This window comes from Cryptotermes secundus, unplaced genomic scaffold (genome assembly GCF_002891405.2).
Source record: "Cryptotermes secundus unplaced genomic scaffold, Csec_1.0 scaffold857, whole genome shotgun sequence".
Classification (NCBI taxonomy): Eukaryota; Metazoa; Arthropoda; class Insecta; order Blattodea; family Kalotermitidae; genus Cryptotermes; species Cryptotermes secundus.
Genome location: NW_019734325.1, coordinates 399,457 through 421,543, shown reverse-complemented (window position 1 = coordinate 421,543; position 22,087 = coordinate 399,457). Strand labels below are relative to the sequence as shown.

Below are 22,087 nucleotides of genomic sequence, written 5' to 3'. Positions count from 1 at the left end.
TGATTAGCGAAAATTCATCTTCAGTAACAGTAATATGGAAGGATGCATAAGTGTTAAATTTAGTTCTAAGTCTGGTGCAGACCTGATTAGTGAAAATTCATCTTCAGTAACAGTAATATGGAAGGATGCATAAGTGTTAAATTTAGTTCTAAGTCTGGTGCAGACCAACTTTTTAAGGCTTAATTGCTCCTTGAGGGACTTGTGTACATCATCAGCAGTGACCTCGGTGCTAAATCTAGAAACAAAAGGTGCCTTTGTCCTTTCCTTCTTCGCAATGACAGGCAGGGATGGAGCATTACGAACCCCAATAAGTGGCTGCATGCAATGTCTGACAGTGCTGACTGCGGCTATATCTGCAGGGGGGGGGGGCTTGGCTTGGGTCTTCGTTTTGTGCATGACAGTTTTAAAGCCTTCGGCATCAGCGGGAGAACTTCCGGTTGCTACAACATCCCTGTATGACAATCCAGCCAAGGTCGCAGTAGCAGGTACAGCAGGTAGAGCAGAAACAGGCAGGGTCGCGATGCTAGGGATACTTGACGGTACAAGTTGAGTAGTGACCGTGTCCTTGGTTACCGCAGGCGGAATGCGTAGTTCACTTGCAGCATAAGGTCCAGGGGCAGCCACAATAAGCCTATGCAGACTCTTGATTTCATCTTTCATGCATGCGTTATCATTTTTAAGGTAGGCAACCTCTTCAGTTAACTTGCTGACCATGCCCACTAAGGACTCAATCAAGTGCAGTGTGGATTGACCATTTTGGTGAACAGCTTCGAGCTGGGTACTGGAGATCACGTACTCTGTGTTCAATGAAGGGCAAGGCTTATCACTTTCAGGAGGCAGAGATATAGATCCAGTTGAGCTCGTCAAATCCTTAGTGTTGCTAGAGCTGAGTGATGTCGCGCATGCATCGCACGTGAAAGCAGACTCACCCGCCACCATAACTGTAGGCTGATCGGCCTCACCCAGTTGCACGCACACGGAGTGAAATCTTACATCACATGTACCACAGCGAACAGACTTTTGTTTACCATATAATGGCTTGACACATATAGAACAAGTATCCTGACTGACCCCCGTAGGAGCAGGCTAAGTTCACGCACTGTGTAACACAGAGACACTGTACAGAAGCTTGCAGCTGAAGTTGAAGAGATGTAGCGGGAGCACACAGCACAGCACGTCCGCTCACTCCGAGCGCTCAAGCAATAATGATAATAATAATAATGGTCCCAAGGCATAGCTTGTTTTCTATCCAACCCCTAGTGATTAGGCTGTCATCACTCCTCTTGGCTGATATGACGAGTGTCAAATGAGGGGATGAGGGTGATGATGACAGTGGTATCCATTTTCATGCTAGTCAGCCTTCTCATCATGTCTCTGTGAACAGTCTCTATTGAGGTGACTGACATCACCATACTACCAGCATATGGGTCATTCAGTCCTGCAGTGTTACTGCTTCATTTTAGGGTCCTACACTCCATTGCAAAATTCACAGGCTGCCTCACTCTTGGTGAAGTCTTTGAGTAACCTGACAAGGGCTGGGTGGGCTAAGTGCTTGATGACTGCTGCTGAGCTGTTGAGACCATTAGGCCACCATCAGTTGGTGATGTCCATATCAGCTTTTCAGTGCTCTCATGATGTTATCGTGTGTTGCTGCTTCTGGAACCTCATGTAGGATGTTGGCAGCTTGCCTCTGCAGAATGGTGAGTAGATGTGTTATTTTCTGGTGGGATCCAGGATGTTGATGCATCAAAATTTGGTGTCTTCACCACAGTAATGCTGATCCCTGCTTTCCCTCTGAATCTCAACTGCTGCCAACTGCATTTCAAACTCATGTGTAGCCTTCAGGTTATGTCAATTCATCTACATTTCATCATGTCACATGTATCTCACTACTGAACTAACTGTTCTGGGCCTGCTGGTTAACTACTGCCTTGACACCCGTAACTGTTGGTCTGGTGTGTCTTTTATTATTTCATTAAATTCACTCTGGTCCACCCTAATGGTACCTGTTTCATATTTATGTCATTCATGGCTGGCACTCATCTCTGTTTTAGGCTCTTCTTGGCTGGCTCGCGTGTATGTCCTTTTCGAGTTTTTCTTTGCTGGTGTTAGTTCTTCTGGATTTCTTCTTGGCTTTCACTCAACCTGCACAGCTCCTCCAGAATTGCTTGTAATTCTAGATCCATCTTCAGTACCACTTCTGACACAAGTTGTTATGATTATCAGTATTGAGTGTAATAAGAGGCTTATGCAGGCCAGGTGATATCACCCCCTCCCCCATCCTGCTCATTTCCTGTGACACCATGATTTGTAAGGTAAACTCAACTCACCACAAACCTCAGGCTTTGTAATACTATAGTTTTCCCTTCTTTTCTGTCATTCTGAATTTCAATAATGTAAGACAAAAAGTATATTTAAAAACTTTTTTGTTGTAATAGTACATAAACAGGAGCCAGGATAGCTTAGTCAGTACAGTGGTAGGCTACAGGCTGGACAGCCATGGTTTGATTCTCAGCAGGGGCAAACATTTTCTCTTCCACAGCCTTCCAGACCAGCTCTTGAGGCACATGCAGCCTCCTATAAACTGGGTACCAGGTGCTCTTTCTCTGGAAATAAAGCAGCTGGGGCACGAAGCTAACCACTTTCTCCATCTAGTGCCAAGATCAAGAATGTCCTCTTGGCATAGTGCTTAATTAATTGATTAAGCACAGTGATGGCTTTATCTTTAGTGGCACTTAAACACTGATGTTGACAGCACTGTTGTCACAATGGCAAATTTTTATACATAGCTGAAAATGTGTTGAGAAAGCATTTTGACATAAGAAACATGGCTTTATTGAACAATTTTGGAATACATGTTGAGGAACATTGTCCCTAGTATTGTTAGATTAGTGAAATACATGAGATTTTGCTGGACTGGGCATGTAAGGAGGATAAGGGAGACAAGAAATACATGCAGGATTTTTGTGGGGAGACCTGTTCAAAATGTCTGCTAGTAAGATCAAGAAGGGAGAGGTTCTTATAATTTTAAGGTATATATAAGAATGCTTGGTTGTAAAAATGGAGTGCGATGAAACTAGTAAGGCTTCCTTGGTGCCTAAAGTGAAAAACACACAATGGGAAGGTATATACAAAAAATTGTTCATCCAATTGTATTTTGGTTTGTAGTAGACTGGATTCATTTGGCTCAGGAAAGGGGCTTGTGGCAGGCTTATGTGAACATTGTGATGAACCTTCATGTTCCACGAAAAGCAAGAAGTTTCTTGAATTTCATGGGAACAATCATGTTTCCAAAGACTGTGCTGCATAGAATCAGTTAAAGGAAGTGCCGTGGCATTGCCAGTTTCTCATTCTGCACACATGTATAGCAGCAGCAGTGTTACAAAACTGATATCAGAACAGACTCTGTGGGAGTAGAACTGAGTTATTTCATAAGAATAAATGAATAAACTATGAACTGAACCTTGATTCAGTTTTTCTTTCATAAGAAAAAGTGCTATGTTTTTGACAGTAGGGAAGGAATTTGCCTTCGTCATAGTATTCTAAAATAGTTCTGCTTAAATCATCTTTTTGGAAGTCATAGGTTTATCACTGTTTTTGGAGTTTTTGTGTGTTTTTTGGGTGACAGAAACACATTGTTGGTGCCCCCTTCTTTTCCCGTTTTTTGCCTCCCTCTATACGCGTGAAACAGTCCACTTGCTTACACAGCAGGCTTCAGATATCAGGTCCTGGCATTTAGAGAAATCCAGCCTGCTTTGCTTTTCTTCAGGCACATATTTTTAAAGAAATTATACATATTAAAAACTATTTTGCAAATACTGCTAACGCAACCACTGGAATGACCACTACCAGGTGTACTTGGCTTACTAAGTGACTTGTTGTATTCAGACACTTTGAATCAGAAACTATGTACAGAATTGATGTACATGTTGTTTCACATTTGGCGCATGTGGTAGCATAGTTGGCTGAGGCACTATGCTACAAGCTGGTGGGTCACAAGTTTGATTCCTGATGAGGTTACTGGATTTTTCAATTGACCTAAACTTTCCAGCCACACTATGGCCCTGGGATTGACTCTGCCTCTAACAGAAATGAGTACCAGGAATCTTCCTAGGGCTGACAACATATAAACGACATATAAACAACACATAAGGCTGACAACCTCACTGCCATCTGTGAGCCAATTTCCTAGAAAATGTGGGAGCCTCGATGTCTCACAACCCCATGGACCTCCATGGCCTGTTACATGGATAACATTACCTATTGTTTCATATGAACGGCTACTAAAATGCTAAAATGCTTCTCTCCAGCTGAAAATAAAACAGCAGAGCTTGAATGAGCCGCTCTTATCACAGACAAAAGATGAACTGAGCTATATCCTTTCTTGGTCTTGGACTGTGTGTTTACATTATTGAGACCAATGTGGCTAGGCTGGTGACATATGAATTAGTACACAGTTCCACAAAGCCAGATGAGATAAATAAAGACAAAAGGATTTGAGATAGAGTGCCAGGACATTTTAAAATGACATAGATGGCTTAGTAATCTAGAAACAAGTGATCTGGCCTTCTTGAAACTGTGCTTTATCAAATACAAAACCAGTCTTAGCCTATATTCTGAATATATTGTCCAAGAACTGGTATCAAAATCACAGATTTCTCGGATGAATGTAATAAGGTCATAATTTGTGTTCTCCATCGAATACAGTGCAATTGTCTTGAGTGCTTCCATCAAATAGTTGAGCTGCAGAAGAGACAGATGCTCCTCCTGTCAAGTGAGTGCTTGAATTTCAAGAGTTCTGACAGGTCTGAAAATCCAAGAACTGTATGCATTACAATTACTCTTAAATTTCACCCCACTAAGTTGTCAAACAGCTATTGGGAAAGAAGCTTATGCATTCTTTGCTGGCCCACTCATAATCTCAAGCCCCATCTTGATGTGATACTGCTTTTGGCCTGTTGATATTGAGTATTGAGGGGGTGGGTTACCCCATGCACCGCGATCAGTTTGATCTATTGTGCGTCCCTCTTTGAATTTCTACTGTCTCCCTACCCTACCGGTACTGGTGCTTGCTATCGTTCCCTTTCTGCCAGCGAGGTTTCGGCCTTCTACTGGCAGTGGTATCTGATAGTCCCTTTCTGTCAGTGAGGTCATCCCTCCTCTGGCAGTGGTACCTAAGCTCCCCCATCTACCGGAGGCATTGGAAACTACTTGGGCGGGAAATTGCCTAAATTTAGCTTAGAGGTCTCCTAGAGACATGAGGTTCTTTTATGTGCCGTAAATCTACAACATGGGACCCGTGGCTTAAAGTCCCTCCCAGAGGACTTGTTCCCTGAATGTTTCCGCCCTTAAAAATTCCACGACCTCTGCCGGGTTTGAACCCGCGTATCTTGAGTCATGAGGTGGGAACGTTATCCCTAGACTACGGAGGCCACTTGGCCTGTTGATAAGTAGTAGTTCACTCATTTATATTATTTCCTATATCAAAATGCCATGTGTGAGTTACACATTACAACAAGTGCCCATATACAATAACTATGTAATAAGCACTTGTCTAAAAGATAAGATTCTGGCATAAATTTCATGATGTTACAGTTCCATACAGAAAAACTTCTCATATTGTAGTAAATAAATTTAGGTTAGTTATGGACAAAAAACTCCGTGGTCTATAGTCCACCAGCAAACTATACCAACTGAGCGAGTTATGGACAAAAAGAACTTAAAATTTAAAGTTTACTGTGTGCCTGAAAAGGAACATCAACACATAGTGTGAGCTTCTTAGAGAGGTGCTATTAAAGCACAACTGTAGGAACCATTTCCAGCATCTTCTATGATCTGGGTGAGTTCTGTAGGATTTGAGGTTTTCACAGCGGTGGTTATGAAGATTTCTGTCTTCTGGGATATAATGCCATGTAGTCCATTGAAAGTCAACTGACGTTTCAGAGGAACGTATCACTTCCATATTCAGGGTTGAAGAATAAGCCAAGCAAGAAAGCAGCATGAAAGCAGGTGGCAAGCAACGCAGTTTCTAATTTGTTGGTCTATAAGCTTGTTGATCTCACTGGGAAACTGATCTTCAGCAGCCTGATTTGGCAGGAGGGTCATGGGGCTCTTTTGCCTGGATGGCTTGGTAATTTGCACTGAGATGGTTGCATTGTATTATTAGAATATTCAAAACAAGGTGGGCAGCATAAATAACACACCATAGAGACAATGAGAAATGCATAAGACATTTTGTTAGAACACTTGAAGAGACTGCTTGGAAGCTCAATGTGCAAATGGCAAGATATTATTGAAACAAATTTTAAAGAAATAGAGTGGGATGGTGTGGGCTGGATTAATTTGGCTTAAGTTAGGGATCATTGGTAGGCTCTTGTGAGGTCTGTAATGAACCTTGAGGTCCCTGAAAGACAGGAACTAGCTGAGCAACTCTTAGCTTCTCAAGAATGTCTCTATTCCATGGAAACAGTTATGAGTCTAGTTTTTTCTGTTGTTTACATGTACATGTCACACATCAGTGACAGTTGTGCACTTTAGGAAATGAAAAGATTTGAGAACCACTGATTTATTCAGTATATTACTTTTAACACATCTTGTGTTCAAATATCATCTGTGTAGCTTTAAGTGAAACAAATTTGTATGACTCCCAAAACTGAGTAAACTTCTATTCGTTCTTCCCAGCCTCTTGTTTGTGAGTTCACATTCCAGTACTGCAACATAAGGGTGTTGGGTTAGTTGTGTTGCTGACATTGCCAAGTTGTGATATAACTTACTTTAATCAAAACTGTTGCTGAACTTGAAGGCATGATTCAGTCCCATAGCTAAAGGCGTGGTTCCACTAGTGCAGTAAGAATGTGTGACTGTTGCATGCTGCGGTTGCAGTATGTTTAGGTGGTTCAGCTTCTGCAGCAGAGCACAGTCACTATCTCTTGCAGTAACTACATGAATTTTTGAACATGGATATTGTGAAAATAGTAGTGCTTTAAATCTTAGGAAACAAGAATGGAATGAATTACTGGGTTTTCACATCGTATCTATTGTCTGGTAATCTAGTAACTACAAAATACAGCTTTTCAGAAACTGGATCTGTTTCCGTCCTCATGTGGGGGCAGGGTAAAGACATCTACTCAGTTGGGTCCCCTAGAAAGAGCAGTCCAGTTATTGAGGTTAGCTTTTTCTAAGGGACCCAACAGAGCAGTTGTCTGCCTGAGGACAGAAACAGATGCATTTTCGAAATGTTGTGTTTTGTAGTTTCTAGATTAACGGACAATGGACAGTCAGAAACCCAGTAATCCTGAGTATTATACACCATCATCAGAACCCTTAAGAATGGAATGAGCATATCAGTCATTTGCTCTATAGGTTGAAGTTTGTGTTAATATGTGCTCCTCTACAATTCTGTTCCCTTTAGCATTTCATAACCTTATCCTAACCAAATTGTGACTGAAAAAGGAAAGGCCTCAACTTTACCTTATCCTCTGTTGATGGGTCACCAGTTAGATAAATCAGATGGGGGTTGATTCCTGGCAGGGGCAGAATTCTGTCTTCATTGCTATGTCCAGACTGCCTCTTTGGGCTGCCCAGCCCCCTGTCCAGTGGGTACTAGGATCTCTTCCCCATGGGTAAAGTGGCTGAAGTGTGAAGTTGACCAATTATATCCAGCTAGTGCCAAGGCTAAAACTACATGGAGCTGTGCTTCTTTATGGTTTATTCTTAATTAAGCATTAGCAACAACTTTATTTATATATATATATAGCACCATTCATTTGGTCAGGTACATCATTTGCTGCCAGCATTTCAAAGCGCTTAATTCTGTTAACTTTATTGAAGGCTGTCTATAAAAGCCATATGAATTTCAACATTACATACTTATGCTTTTTATTTACATGTTCAGAGAAAATATCACTACATGAGTGTCGTTTTCTGAACCCTTCACCTTATTTATCTTTAAAACGTGTTTCATTACATGACACGTACTCCACCAGCTTCATGTCCCCATCATGAGTAAACTTTATCCCCCATGGAACAAAAAAGAAATGTGCTTTTCACAGAAAGACAACTTGCTGCTGTGTCAGACAAACACTAACTGGTTCCAGCAGCAGTCATTGCAGTCCATGCATATGGCAACATGCAGCAGCCGCAGTAATGGATCCAGATGCATTGAAATGCTGTTGTAGCAGTGACTGTGTCTGATGCTGCAGAAATGGAACCATACCTTAAGTGAGTTGTTGTGATCCAATTTCAGTCCAAACTGTTGCTGAACTTGAAGGCATGATTCAGTCCCAGAACCAAGTGATGGAAAAACTGAAAGACGAGTGTCACTCACTTACAGAGAAGCTGGAGGAGTCCTCCAACAGACACAAGTAAGCGACCCCTAAATGATATGCAGTGGCAGACATTCCTCAGCTTCTGAACTCAGAATAGTGGTGCTTCTCTTGCTCTTTGCTTAAACAGCAGAATGACTGAATTTCTTTGGTTAATGTTGCTCTTCGAAAGCTTTCACAGTGATTTGTTGAGACTTGTGTAACTGTTTTTACCTTGTTCCTTTCTTTCTTCCTACTTTCTTTCTCTCTTTCTTCCTTCCTTCCTTTTTGTCTTCCTCTCTGTCTTTCGCTCAGTTATTATATGGTGTAACCATATTATGGGCTGGTCTGTCAATGTTTTGGATAAATTATCAATTTCTTTCCTTCAAGACTGACAGTCAAACTAGGACCTCATATTCTTAGTGCTGAACCAAGAAACTTCACAAAAACATTTAAGGGAACATCACAATATCCTACTGCCCCATGATGCACTAGGCCTGCAGTCGGCCATTTCTCCCTGGAGGTTGAGACTGTTCCAAAATATCAGTAAACTTTATTATGATATGGTGTCATCACACAAAAATGAAAACGTGAACTTTAGATGCTGTTCTTGTTTGGCTGCAGTTCTGACACATATTTTGTGTTTATAAGCTGAGAGAAAAGTCAGTGCATCAATAAACTATTTTAACATAGTTTCCATTCTGTAATCATATGGAAGGTGAATTTCAGCAAAACTACCACACATTATACTGACTGAAATATTTAACTGTGTGCCTACTTTCAAAAGTTCTTTTATAGATAGCCAAGGGGATGGAGTGAGGGGGAGAGTAAAATTAATCCTCTTACTGCCACACCTTGTTCTGCAGACTGTAAGAATTGCTCAGCAGCTTATTGAAAACTGAACAACATTTAGAAGAGGCCAGCACTAGCCTTCTGTGCACAGAATCTTGGGTTTGAAACTGGCCATATGCGTTGTGGATTTCTCTGCATGCCTTTTCCTTCTCTCATCTGTGTTGTGGTCAGAACTACATACTATTGGAAAGTTCCCAAACTAGGTCAAAAAAGAAATGCTGGCTTAACTCACTCAATTTTGGCTTCCGTCTCCTTCAAAATAGTCTCCTTGGGAACGTATACAGCAATGCCATCATTTTTTCCATGCTTGAAAAGCACCATAAAAATCTTTTTCCTTAATGCTGTCGAGTACTGCTTGCGACTTCCTTTGGATGTCAGACACTGCTTCAAAACGTTATCCCTTCAGTTTTATTTTCAATTTGGGAAACAAAGCAAAATCACAGGGGGCTAAGTCCGATGAGTAGGGAGGTTGGGGAACGATAACTATGTTGTTGTTCGTCACAAAGTCTGTGGTTTTCAAGGACATGTGGGCAGGCACGTTGTCATGATGATGAAGCCAGTTGTGGTTGTGCCAAAATTCCAGTCTTTTTCCTTGCACATTTTCTGTCAACCATCTCAGAACATCACAGGAAAAGTCAGAGTTTGCCGTAGTGTTAGGAGGAACAAATCCCTGGTGTACAATCCGCTTCGCATAAAAAACAACAATGAGCATGCTCTTTGTTGATCTCCAGACCTGATGTACCTTTTTTTGTTTTTGGTGAGAGTGGGCTCTTCCACCGTAATGATTGTTGTTTTGTTTCTGGATCATAACCGTAAATCAAACTTTTGTCACCCGTTATGACCCTAGAGATACGAATAAAATTTGGATCCTCATTAGCCTCCTCTCTTAGCTCAAGACACACATTTATGCACCGCTGCTTTTGATCATTTGTCAAGAGTCGGGGAACAAACTTTTCAAACCAGAACATGTTCATATTTTCTGTTAAGGCCTCCTGGAAAACTCCATAACTGATCCCAGTGGTATCTGCGAGCTCATGGATTATTCAGCAGTGTTCTTCTTGGATGAGTTCTCAAAATTTGTCAACATTTTCTGTTGTTTTGCTTATGCTTGGTCACCCTGAACTTTTATCATCTTCAACTGACACTTGACCGGCCTTGAAACATGAATACTATTCAAAAATCGTTGTTCAGCTTAAAGAATATTCTCCAAATTCCTCACAAAACATTTCAAGTTTTCAGTAGCAGATTTACCGATTTGCACTTGATATAAACACATTGCTCAATTTTGCCATCCATCACAAACAAAATGAAACACAAAGTCAGAAAAGCACTCATATAAAAACAGAGCATGTTCTAGTGAGGTGTCATGTGGCAGACTGATGCCATAGGCTTCTGGAAATGTGAGCTTTGCCCCCCGTCTCTTCTTCTTTCACCGATACAGTCCAGGAACTTTCTGATAGTACATGTGAGGTACATTGGGCCTCAGTCTCAATCATGGTTTGGATCCTAAATTAAGCTGTGAATCCTGTCTGATTGCCATTGTCATTAAGGCCCTATATATACTCGCAACGAAAATATGAGTTTCCTACCTTTCTCTTTGCCATTTAGACAGAGGCCATCCATCCCTGGAAGTGTAAGCTGCATGCTCTAGGTCAGAGACCTCTATATTTAAGATAAAGTACAGAATATTGAAAATCAGATATATTGTATGGTTTAAATTCTATGCAGCAGCAAACCACTCTCAAGTGCTGACCACATATTGTCATGGCAGGCTTATTAGAACCTGCCTTATCAGCATAATTAGTTTAAGGAAAAAGTTAATAATGCAGTGTTTGTGGTGTGTTTCACTTTTATTTATAAAGATGCACTGTGCCTGTCTTTCATCTGCAGCCATATGTAAAAGTTCAGGCATAAGATTTGAGATCACACTAATGAGTGTATATCGAATGACTTCATACATCATCATCATCATCATCAGTTATGTTCTTACTCTGGTACTTCATATTTGTGACAAAGTCTCTTTCATTCTCCATTAGGCTGTATACAACCATTCATTACCAGTAACTTTTTCAGAACTGTAACTAGTGTCATGGCACTGTGTACTGTTTGAACCATTCTCAGTTGTTCAGCTGATCAAGAAATTTCATGTTATTGTTGAACCTGAAGATCCATCACTACTCACAAAGCTTGTCATGAGACCTGGTTTTGATGGTTGCCATGTTATGCTTAACTGACAAGCGTATGGTCTTCACATGGGTTGTCATGTATTTATAATTCTTACCATTTGCCCTTTCCTGAGTTACACTCATTTTCATTAAGCCTAGTATCAAAATTCTACTGCATTGTGTAAGTTGTGTTAAATTTTGTTTTCATGCCCATATGACATTACCATGTTACATGTTAATTGGGGAAACAAATTCTGACGCCATTTGTTGGTCCATTATTGGATTCTGATGAACTAGCAGTCTGAAGTAAAATTCATTATGCCATGTGTCTGTGTGGGAGTCATTCCCACTTGAGGATAATGCGAATCTTATGAAGCCCACACAAATTTAAACATAAAAACTGAACATAAACCTGCCTATGTACTTACACACTGCACCATGGATGTACAGTTCCATGCATTCTAGAACTTGGCTCTGGTCTGGGTTGAGTGGTCTGTTTCATGTTTATTGCCTCTTCATTTAATTTTTGTAACCATTGAGTTGTTAGGCACTGGAAGAGATAAAGAAGACAATTTTGGCTCTTTAGCATTTTAGTTCTATATAACTTGATGCAATTTGTGCCACAGTTTTCTTATGTGAAGCATTCACCAAAGCTATTGTAGGTGTTGTGAGGTCAGTGAGTTTCTTAAAAGGTGGCTGGTTGCATACATTCAATTAACCTTTTCCAAATTTTCATTCCTTGCGTGTTATATATATATATATATATATATCTTTTGATGTATAAATGCTACAGAAGACACTTTACTTCCTTCAGTTACAGAATTCCTTATATAGAATTTAGCGTAACTTGTATGTATTTATGGCTACTGTGATACATAGTGTTGTAGTATGGATTACTTGTTGATATTCTTCAGAATATACAAGTATCAGAATTGTGGTACAGACTATGTTTGCCTCATATTAGATATATCTGTTTGTTGCCATACTTTCTCACACCAGTATAACATTTTCCCCAGAGATGTTTGAAGTATGAGTAGTTTCTTGCCACTTTTCTACTTTGTACAATACTTTATAATGTGTATAAGCATTGAATAATGTGAGTTTGTTGTTTCATTTTCTGTTAAGTTTGGAATTCTTTTGCCCAGCACTTCAACCTTCTGCTGTACCATTTAAATTCATGATTTAAATCATGGACTTAAATCAGTGCAACAGGACGCTAAAATATAACCATTTAAATTCATTGCATCCTGATGCTATTAAACCAGTTACTTTGAATGCTCTTTATACACTGTTTTATTATGTTTTATAAGATTCCCGATTTTTATTGTAGAAACTGAAGTTCACTGCCAAGGAAATGCATGTGGAATGGCTTGCTTCTGCTTGTGCTTTATATTCATGCATCCGCAATCTTGCCTGAGCAGCCAGTGCAGTAAGATAACCTCATTAGGCCATTGGGGCTGCCTGGTCTGGTTCTTGCATGGACTCAGAATGAAGTATAGTTTACAGTTTTCTCTGTAGAAGTGAAGTGTTATTGTCACTCTATGTGTGAGGATGTGTGATGGTGTTTTAGGTTACTTCAGTAAAGCATATTATGAACAACTCTGTTCCCATTTTCTTTGAGCTTGGAATATTTTTTTGAAAATTAAATTGATTGCATATAGAAGCACATCTACCTGCTATCATGTCCTGCTTCCAAACTGAAGGAACTGAACATAATTATGTTCAGTGATGCATTCAGTTGGTTTACTTAACATCGACTCAAGTACTGAGTGGTTCCTCCATCTCATGCTAGGGGCTGAGCAATGCAGAGCAGTTCGGACTACATCTCAGAGCAACCCAGAACAAGTTAAAATAGATGTTTCTGTTAAAGTGTTTCCCAAAACTCATAAGGTCAGTGAATTACTGTCATGTATGTTGCATTCACAGCCTTCCATATATACCATTTTCAGTGTTTTCTCATTATCAGGTTATTTAAAGAATTCTTTACCAGCTGAAGTTTGATTTCCTGAATAATTTGTAATGCAGGCAGTTTGCACCATTTAAAAATAGACTAGTATTGATGACAGTATAATTCATTTAGGAATTTCAGAAATGAAGATACTGAATAAACAGCCACTGGGGAGGTCAAGACTGTAGGGAAAGATTGGCACTAGCTGAAAGAGGAGCATTTGTGGGATGGTGGAGAAAATTGAGAGGATAATCCAACCTGGTAACAATGTCTCTGGATGATGATTACTTTGACTTTACTGCATTTGACAGAGTTTAGAGAACACAAAAAATAATATACACAAAACACAGGTTTCTTCTGTAACTGGTTTTATATTTCTTTGCCAGTCTCTGAAATAAAAATCTGTGGGAAGATGACATACTCTCCTCTATAAAAAGTGACTTGTGAAAGTTACAGATTAACAGGTTACTGTTCAATACTTGTTCTATCTACACTCATGTCTGCTATCTCTAATGTTTAAGATGAATAATTATTTGAAGTAAGGGGCATAATATTTTCAAATCACAAGAACACTTATGACAATAAGATGCAAGTTCAAGATCTTGCCACAGTGTAACCTTGTAGAGTGTTTCTCTCAATGTGACAGACTGTTGCTCATCTGCCATCATGTCTGAATCTAGTATAACCTTGAGGCACAATAGATCACTGTGGTCGCAGTGCAAGTGCCAAGAAGGCCCACCCCTTATACGGTATAATCTTTATTTTACATCTTTTGATTGCAATGTCTGCAGTTCAGATTGTACATAGCCATATTGTTTGCAGGCATGAGAGGGCCTCCTTAAGAGAGGAGAATGCCATGTTGATGGATAAGCTTGAGCAACTGTGGAAGATTCAGAAGCAGCAGCAGCAGCACCTTCTTGTAGCAAGTAGTGAACAGGCACTGCACGAGCAGGTCAGCACTAGCAAGATCTGTGGCAACATGTGGCTCTGTGCTTTGGTTTCTTACATTCTGTGACCTCAGAACGTTGTTCTAATTAGCAGGAAATGTGATGACAGACTTCCAAGACATACTTAAACCTGAAATCTTATACAGCGTTAGGATGTTTTAGAACAGATTGCTGAGAAAAGAAAGTAACAGGAGAGGTTGGAGTAACTTGCATAGTAATGGGCATCATAATTTTTATGCTTCACTGTGTATCATTAGGATGTCAAATCAAGGAGCATAAGATGAGCAGGTGTAGTGCACATAAGAAAAATAAGAAATGCATATAAATTTTTGATCAGAACATCTGAAGGGGAGAGACTACTTCAGAAACTTAGGTGTGGATGGAAGGATAATATTAAACTGGATCTTAGAGAAATAGGGGATGGGCATGGACTGGATTTGTCTGGCTCAGACTAAGTTCCAGTAATCTGCAGCGGCCTGGGTTCGGTCCCGGGTCTGGTCAAGTGGGATTTGTGGTGGACAAAGTGGCGCTGTGGCAGGTCTTCTCCAAGTACTTCGGTTTCCCATGCCAATCTTCATTCCACCAATTGCTCCACAATCACCCTCACCTATCATCTGGGGCTGGTATAATAGGCCAGAAATGGCGGCAGTACAAGGGACTTAGTCGCACCCCACTAGCAATAAAAAATGTTCCAATAATAACCCTTTGTGAACACTGTAACAAACATGCAGGTTCTGGTGAACCTCTGAGTTCCATAAGAGGCAGGAAATTTCATGACCAGCTGACAGACAATTAGTTTCTCAAGAAGATCTGTGCTCCATGAAGTTAATTAGAATTTAGTGATCCTTTGCTGCATATAATGTCATTAGTACAAACTCTATCTACATTCACAAATGAACCTCCATGTGTGAAAAGAACAGGGAATTTCTTGACCTGCTTAATGACTGTCAACTTTTGATATAAATATGCTTGGAATGTCAGTGAATCCCTTGCATTCTGTAGAACACAATTTGGGAGCTGATGCTCTATAACCTGTAATTGATCTGGTCTGACTTCAGCTCATTATGAAATGTATCTGTGGGAACTGCCCACATATCAAAATTTGTGATGCATGCACCTGTATCGCTTAAAGACATACAGTGAAACAACAGCTGTACACTCATATTAAGTTAGGAAATATAATTGTTGCCCAATCTTCTTGTCACTTTGAGCAAGCACAGAATCACCTGCAGACCACATGTTGTGCATGATATTTCTTGTGCATTAACACTATCCTTCTGTCTTTCAGGGAAGAAATGGCTGGGCTACAAAGTAACATAGATTTCTTAAGTAGCAAACTTGAGGCCTCATTTGAGGCTCAGGAGTGGAAAGGTAACTCAAAGAGTCTGCACTATTAGGCACAGGCATCTGCTTCCTTGCTTTTATGTCTTAATCACACCAGCATCACTCAGAAAATAATGCCTTTACTTAACCTCTAATGTTGGTCATTTCCACCATACAAATTCATCTGGTGCAGGCTAAACTACAGGGTGATTCATATAGAACCAGCCCCACGAAATGAGGTGTAATATAAATTATACCATACAGATATTAAAGTAATTTACACATATCTTGTCTTGGATCATGTGCCGTGATCAGAGCGGGCGTTGAAAGTGTCCACTGTTTTGAAGTAGGCATTAGAAACACTCGCTGTTCAACAGTGTACTCCATGACTGTCGCCTTGTACTCCATGACTGTCGCCTGCCCACTGCAAACACGTTTCGGCATTGTCCTTGACCTTGCAGCATAAGGGCTGCCACTTGCCGGATCATGGGCACGCCATTTGACTCAGCACAGCCCACGGATTATTATGTCATAATTGTGAGGGGTTATATGCATCACCTGCGGAATTATTAGCAAATTCATCGGGCCGGTTCTATACGATTCACCCTGTAGAATAAAGAGTACTTTTAATAAATAATCTTGGGTGGTGATACCATGCTATGGAGGTCTAGATTGCTGAGAACTTTGTGGTCTCCAGCTTCAAGACCGAATGGCTAAATAGCAATATTTATAATGCTAGACCATGAAATACATAAAATATGGGGAATTCCATGGTCTGATTGCTTGATGTGTGGCTACACGGGGAAGTAAATTGGAACATCCATCTGTTTCCCTATCTACCTCCTCCTCCTCCTCCTCCAATTCAAGGATTAGGCTCATGGCCTATTCTGGCTTCTATGAATACCACCTTCTGCATGATCTTCCAGGATCTCTTCTTCCTTTGGGCCTATATCAAACAGCCTGCTTTGGCACTCATTCTTCCATCCTTTCCACATGTTCAACCCAATTGTGTTTATATCTCCTTGTTTTCTGTAACCTCTTTACTACCTACCTACAGGAGAAAACTGAGAAAATCAACACAGAAAAGTTGTAATCTGCTTCCATGTTGGCCACATACATACTAAGCAGACTGAAAATTTTTCCAAGTCTCATAGCCTGGAATTATACATTTTGGTGCCAAATAACCCTCTGGTCTCTTTATCTTGATGATACAGACAGCCAAGTTCTCCAAAATGTCAGCTAATCAGCCATCAACAACATACTGTCATTCAAAAATGAAAACAAGAAAATCATTTATTAAGATTATGGTCTTTGGACTGTGATATTATGTAGTTCAGTATCTGTTCACCATTCTACATGGCATCACATCCCAGAAGACACCACAGACACCAAATCTGAACACTAATAGCTAATAGTCACATTGTGACTGACAGTTGGTCAGTCAGTCAGTCAGTCAGTCAGTCAGTCAGTCAGGGGCTCATGACCAAATATTTATTATTGTTTGATAGTTATCGTCTTGTTATTGTGAGGCGCCTTCTCTGACAAGAGGACGGGTCTGTCATTTGTCAGAGGCATTGTCTGCAGTAGTAATGCTAATGGGTGTTCTTTACACACTAAAAAGAACACCTTATGTTGAGGCCATATCTGCCCATTTGTCCACCCATATGTGACCTAGTGTCAGAGGCATGTGGTAGCATAGTTGGTTGAGGCACTATGCTACAATCTGGAAGGTCTCAGGCTTGAGTCCCGATGAGGTGGATTTTATTCAATTTATCTAATCCTTCCAGCCACACTGTGGCCCTGGGGTTGACTCAGCCTCTAACAGAAATGAGTACCAGGAACCTTCCTAGGGGGTAAAGGGTGGCTGGCATGTACTGACAACCTTACTGCCATCTGTGAACAGATTGTCTAGAGGAAATGTGGGAGCCTCAACAACTCACAACCCTATGGGCCTTCACAGCTTGTTACAGGAATAGCTTTACGTTTTTTATATGTGACCTAATGTCAGTGCTTAATCCATTGGACAGTTCTTTTTCTTCACTAAGAGTCGTTGGGAAAGTCCATTTTTAATTAAAACTGGACCCAATATTGGACACTTTATGAAGACCTACATGTGTTCCTTTGTACATCTTGAGCATAATGCATAACACAAGGTACTTCTCAGAGCAAAATATGTTTCAAATAGAGAGAAAAGTAGAAACACATTTTATATGCAATATATTTTTTGCATAAGTTCTCCAGCTCTCAAAATAATTAAATAGAACAAATTTGTTGCAATGTAATCTCATAATTCCAGAAGCACGGGACTGATTTTGATTAAATTTTGCACTAGAAATCCTAGCACAGATTTGTTGAATGTCATGTCTGTCTGTGACTGTCATTGCCTAAACCATTAGACAGATAAAAAGACGTACTGGAATTTTATAGATTGAATCCTCTATATTTTGCACAGATCTGTCTGACCAAATACAGTATGTGCCAATATATGCAGTACTGAAACTCACGCATCTCAAACGTGCATGTGCATTTATTGATGGGGCATAGCTCCAGCCGCACATGTTCCCAGTAGTGAAAAGGAAGTTGTGTTGTGCAGTTGTTTTTGGAAATGGGTCTCTCAACAGAGGAAAAAGTATTCATAGTTGAGTATTATTTCCGCTCATACGGAAGTTGTCGCCAGACAACTCGCTTCCTTGGTTTTGAATGGCCAGATATTATCGTCCAGAAACCGCTACATAGTACACGTGTGACGATATGGTGTGCTGTCTCAGCACATGGTATATTAGGCCCCTATTTCATTGAGAATGAGGAAGGCAATGTTCTTACCGTCACCCAAGAATGCTACAGGGACATGGTGACTGGACCATAACTTCAGGATTTGAGAAGGTTCTGTCATGCAAGGGACCTTCACATGAATAGACAATGGTATCAACAGGACGTCTTTTCATTTCAATACTGAAATTTTTGGCACATACTGTACAAGTGCCTAAATCATTGGACAGATTTCTTTTCAATTTGATACTGGATACAGGATTTCATCCTGTTTTTTTTGTCATTCAAGCCTTGAGATAAAGAATCATAGAAACTTATATTTAGAAACCTTGTTTCTTATTCATAAATACACACAATATGTTTAAACTGCAGACAGACATCATAAGGTGGAGTACACAAAATAGTAAAAATTGTATACTATAAGTGCAGATATTTAAAAATATATTTGAAGAAGTATAAGAATATAAAATGCAATGAATGAGGGTGGATCAGACTGCACTTTTACATGGGCACATGTATTAAATTGACAGCTGCACTCACATTATACACTTCACAGTCATTTCCAATTCATTCGACATTTATAAAGTTTATCTGGTTCAGATCTTGTTATATAATTTTGGCACTTTAGACCCTCATGTTATACTTTCTTTTTCTTCTGCATGCAGTCTGTCTCCATCAGTTCAAGCCCAATTACAGTTCTCTGCTGTAGATTCATATTGAAATTCAGAGTGATCTTATGATGATTAGCGGGTAGCCACAGGTGTTAAATGTAGTATAATATGTATTGAAGTAAAGGCTGATGTGATAGTGAGTAACTGAGATAGTAAAAGTTTTGTGTTTTTGAAAGGAAGAATTGAACGTTCATGTAGCATGGTGTATGCCCTTGTGACGATAGTCTGTATATTTGGATGTGAGATATATAGACCACCACTACAAGGGCATATATCATCCTATGTCAACACTCAGTCCTTATTCTCAAAGGCACACACTTTCCACGATCTCATTTATTTCTTCAAGGATGTGTAGTACACCTTTATTTTAAAATACACACCACACTACTTGACACTCCCTGCTATCCACCAAACACCAAAAGACTTCACCAAATATTAAAATTAACCTACAACATAGAATTGTAAGTTGGCTTGGAATAACTGGGAGAGACTCCACACAGAGATGAGAAAAAAGTATGACATGAGAGTGCAAAGAGACAGAATTATAAACTATATATGAGGTAATTCTGTATTTCAGCATCCTGTTGCACATCTTTATTAAACGTCCACATATTTAGTCCGCCAATAATGCAGCAATAATTAAAATATTCACCATTCAACACCAACATGACATGTTTCGGCCACAATGAAGACAACACCACATGTTGCCCAAGGGAACAACACACAAACAAGGGGCATATTGCAGATCACAGTCGTAGCTGCTGAAACAAACTGTCTGCAATACACGCATCACATAGCTTTAAACAAGTGGACAACACCCCTTACGAGATGGATAGGATTTTATGAAAGATTTTAAGTTAAGTAGACTGCAACATGCAATTTTAATCTGCATCGAAACAGTGTTAGAGTTTAGACACATTGAAACACCTTAAGATGGCCTTCTGAAACATATTGTAACATGCTATCTTACGGTCATCGCTGTGCAACAGCCACATAAGAAGTTAACAGCCTACAATGAGTCTTCACGGTTACGACAAATACACGGAGAGTTCCCACAGAGACAACGCAATAACAGTGGGCCATTGCCTGGGGCAAACAAATGCGTTTGTTGGTGTTGAATGGTGAATATTTTAATGATTGCTGCGTTATTGACAGACTAAATACATGAACATTTTATTTGAGGTGCTATTGGAAAGTTCCCAGACTAGGTCAAGAAAGAAATGTTGGTTTAACATACTCAACTTTGGCTGCCATCTCCTTCAAAATAGTCTCCTTGGGAATGTGTACAGTGATCCCAACATTTTTTGCACTCTTCATAAACACTGTGGAAGTGATCATTTTCCTTCATGCTATCGAGTACCGCTTGCAATTCCCTATGGATGTCAGACACTGTTTTAAAACATCCCTTCAATTTCATTTTCAATTTGGGAAACAAAGCAAAATCACAAGGCGCTAAATCTGGCGAGTAGTTGACGATGGGGAACAATAACCATGTTGTTGTTAGTCAGAAACTCTGTGGTTTTCATGGTGTGTTGTGATGAAGGATCCAGTTGTGGTTGTGCTAAAGTTCTGGTCGATTTCATCACACATTTTCTCTCAATCATCTCAAAACATCACAGTAAATGTCAGAGTTGACCATAGTGTTAGGAGGAACAAATTAAAGGAGAACAACCCCCTTCACATAAAAAGAACAATGAGTATGCTCTTTGTTGAACTTCAGACCTGCTGCACCTTTTTTGCTCGTGGTGATTGTGGCCTCTTCCACTGCATTGATTGCTTCTTTGTTTCTGGATCACAGTAAATCTGGCTTTTTTCACCCATTATGATCCTAGAGGTACAAGTAAAAGTTAAGTTCTGTTAGCCTTCTCTCATAGCTCAAGACACACATTTATGAGTCACTGCTTTTGATCATTTGTCAAGAGTCGGGGAACAAACTTCGCGGCAGTGCAGTACATGTTCAAATTTTCTGTTAAGATCTCCTGTCAAATTTTATAACTGATCCCATCCATGTCTGTGAGCTCATGGATTGTTCGGCGACAGTCTTCATATATGAGTTCTTGTATTTTTTCAACATTTTCTGTCATTTTGCTGATGCTTGGTCGCCCTGAAAATTCGTCATCTTCAACTGTCATTCAACTGGCCTTGAAACATGAATGCTGTTCAAAATCTGCGGTCCAGCTTAAAGAAGTTCTCCAGAAGCCACATGAAGCATTTATAGGGCTTTGGTAGCAGATTTACCAAGCTTCGTGCAAAACTTGATGCAGACATATTGCTCGATTTTGCCATCCATTGCTACAAAACGAAACACAAAGTCAAAAAAACATTTGTGTAAAAACAGCGCATGTTCCCAGCATGGTGGCACGTGGCAGACTGATGCAACAGGCTTGCAGAAGTGTGACCTTGGCCTCTCCTCTCATCTTTCTCCAATGCAATTACTAAAATAACAGTCCAGGAACTTTCTGATAGCACCTTGTAAATGTCCAGTGAATTGCAAATAACAGTGAATGTGTATGAGTATAGTGTTACAGGCACTAATACTTAATTTTGGACATGTTTTCAACCACCTTGTATTTCTAAGGTAACATGCAGTATTATGTGTTAATTTGCAAATTTTACTTTTTTAAATGTGGCAAATTAGCTTGTAGATAGTGAACTCTTAAAGAAGTAGGCTGAGAAACAGCATGTGTTTTATGTAGCAAGAAATCATTCTGTAATCCATCACAAATTATAGTACACACCTACCCTTTTCTTTGGCCTCAGTGCTTAATTGTAGCAATGAACAACTAGGTGGACTAAAACTGTCCCTATCTCTGGAGTGTGCCTACTACTGTAATTCATATTGTGATGTTATACATATGGACAGTTCATGAAATAATCAGTACAGTGAATCAAGTTAGTCCATTCACTTCAGACCAAGTGAATTGTTCTGTGATTCACACCCACTCTGATCTCTTAAAATACAGTATGAAGCTAAAACAGCAGTAAATTCATGTATTAGAAAATATGAATCTGCAATTTGAACTGTTAAGAGGGAGTTCTGGGTAGAACTCATGAAACCTATCTTTCTTCTACACAGGCTTTAGGCATACATATTTTGTCATCAATGTCA

The 22,087-nt window shown here is 39.9% G+C and overlaps 1 protein-coding gene across 1 annotated transcript in view; it reads left to right on the top strand.

Moving 5' to 3' along the window:
• The window catches only part of LOC111868684 (serologically defined colon cancer antigen 8 homolog), a gene marked incomplete at its 5' end in the record, with an annotated part of 85,900 nt that overhangs the window by 58,920 nt on the left and 4,893 nt on the right, over positions 1 to 22,087 (top strand). Inside the window, 2 exon segments of the mRNA XM_033753135.1 lie at positions 8,246 to 8,363; positions 14,091 to 14,220. Of these exon segments, the coding sequence (XP_033609026.1) occupies positions 8,246 to 8,363; positions 14,091 to 14,220 (248 nt within the window).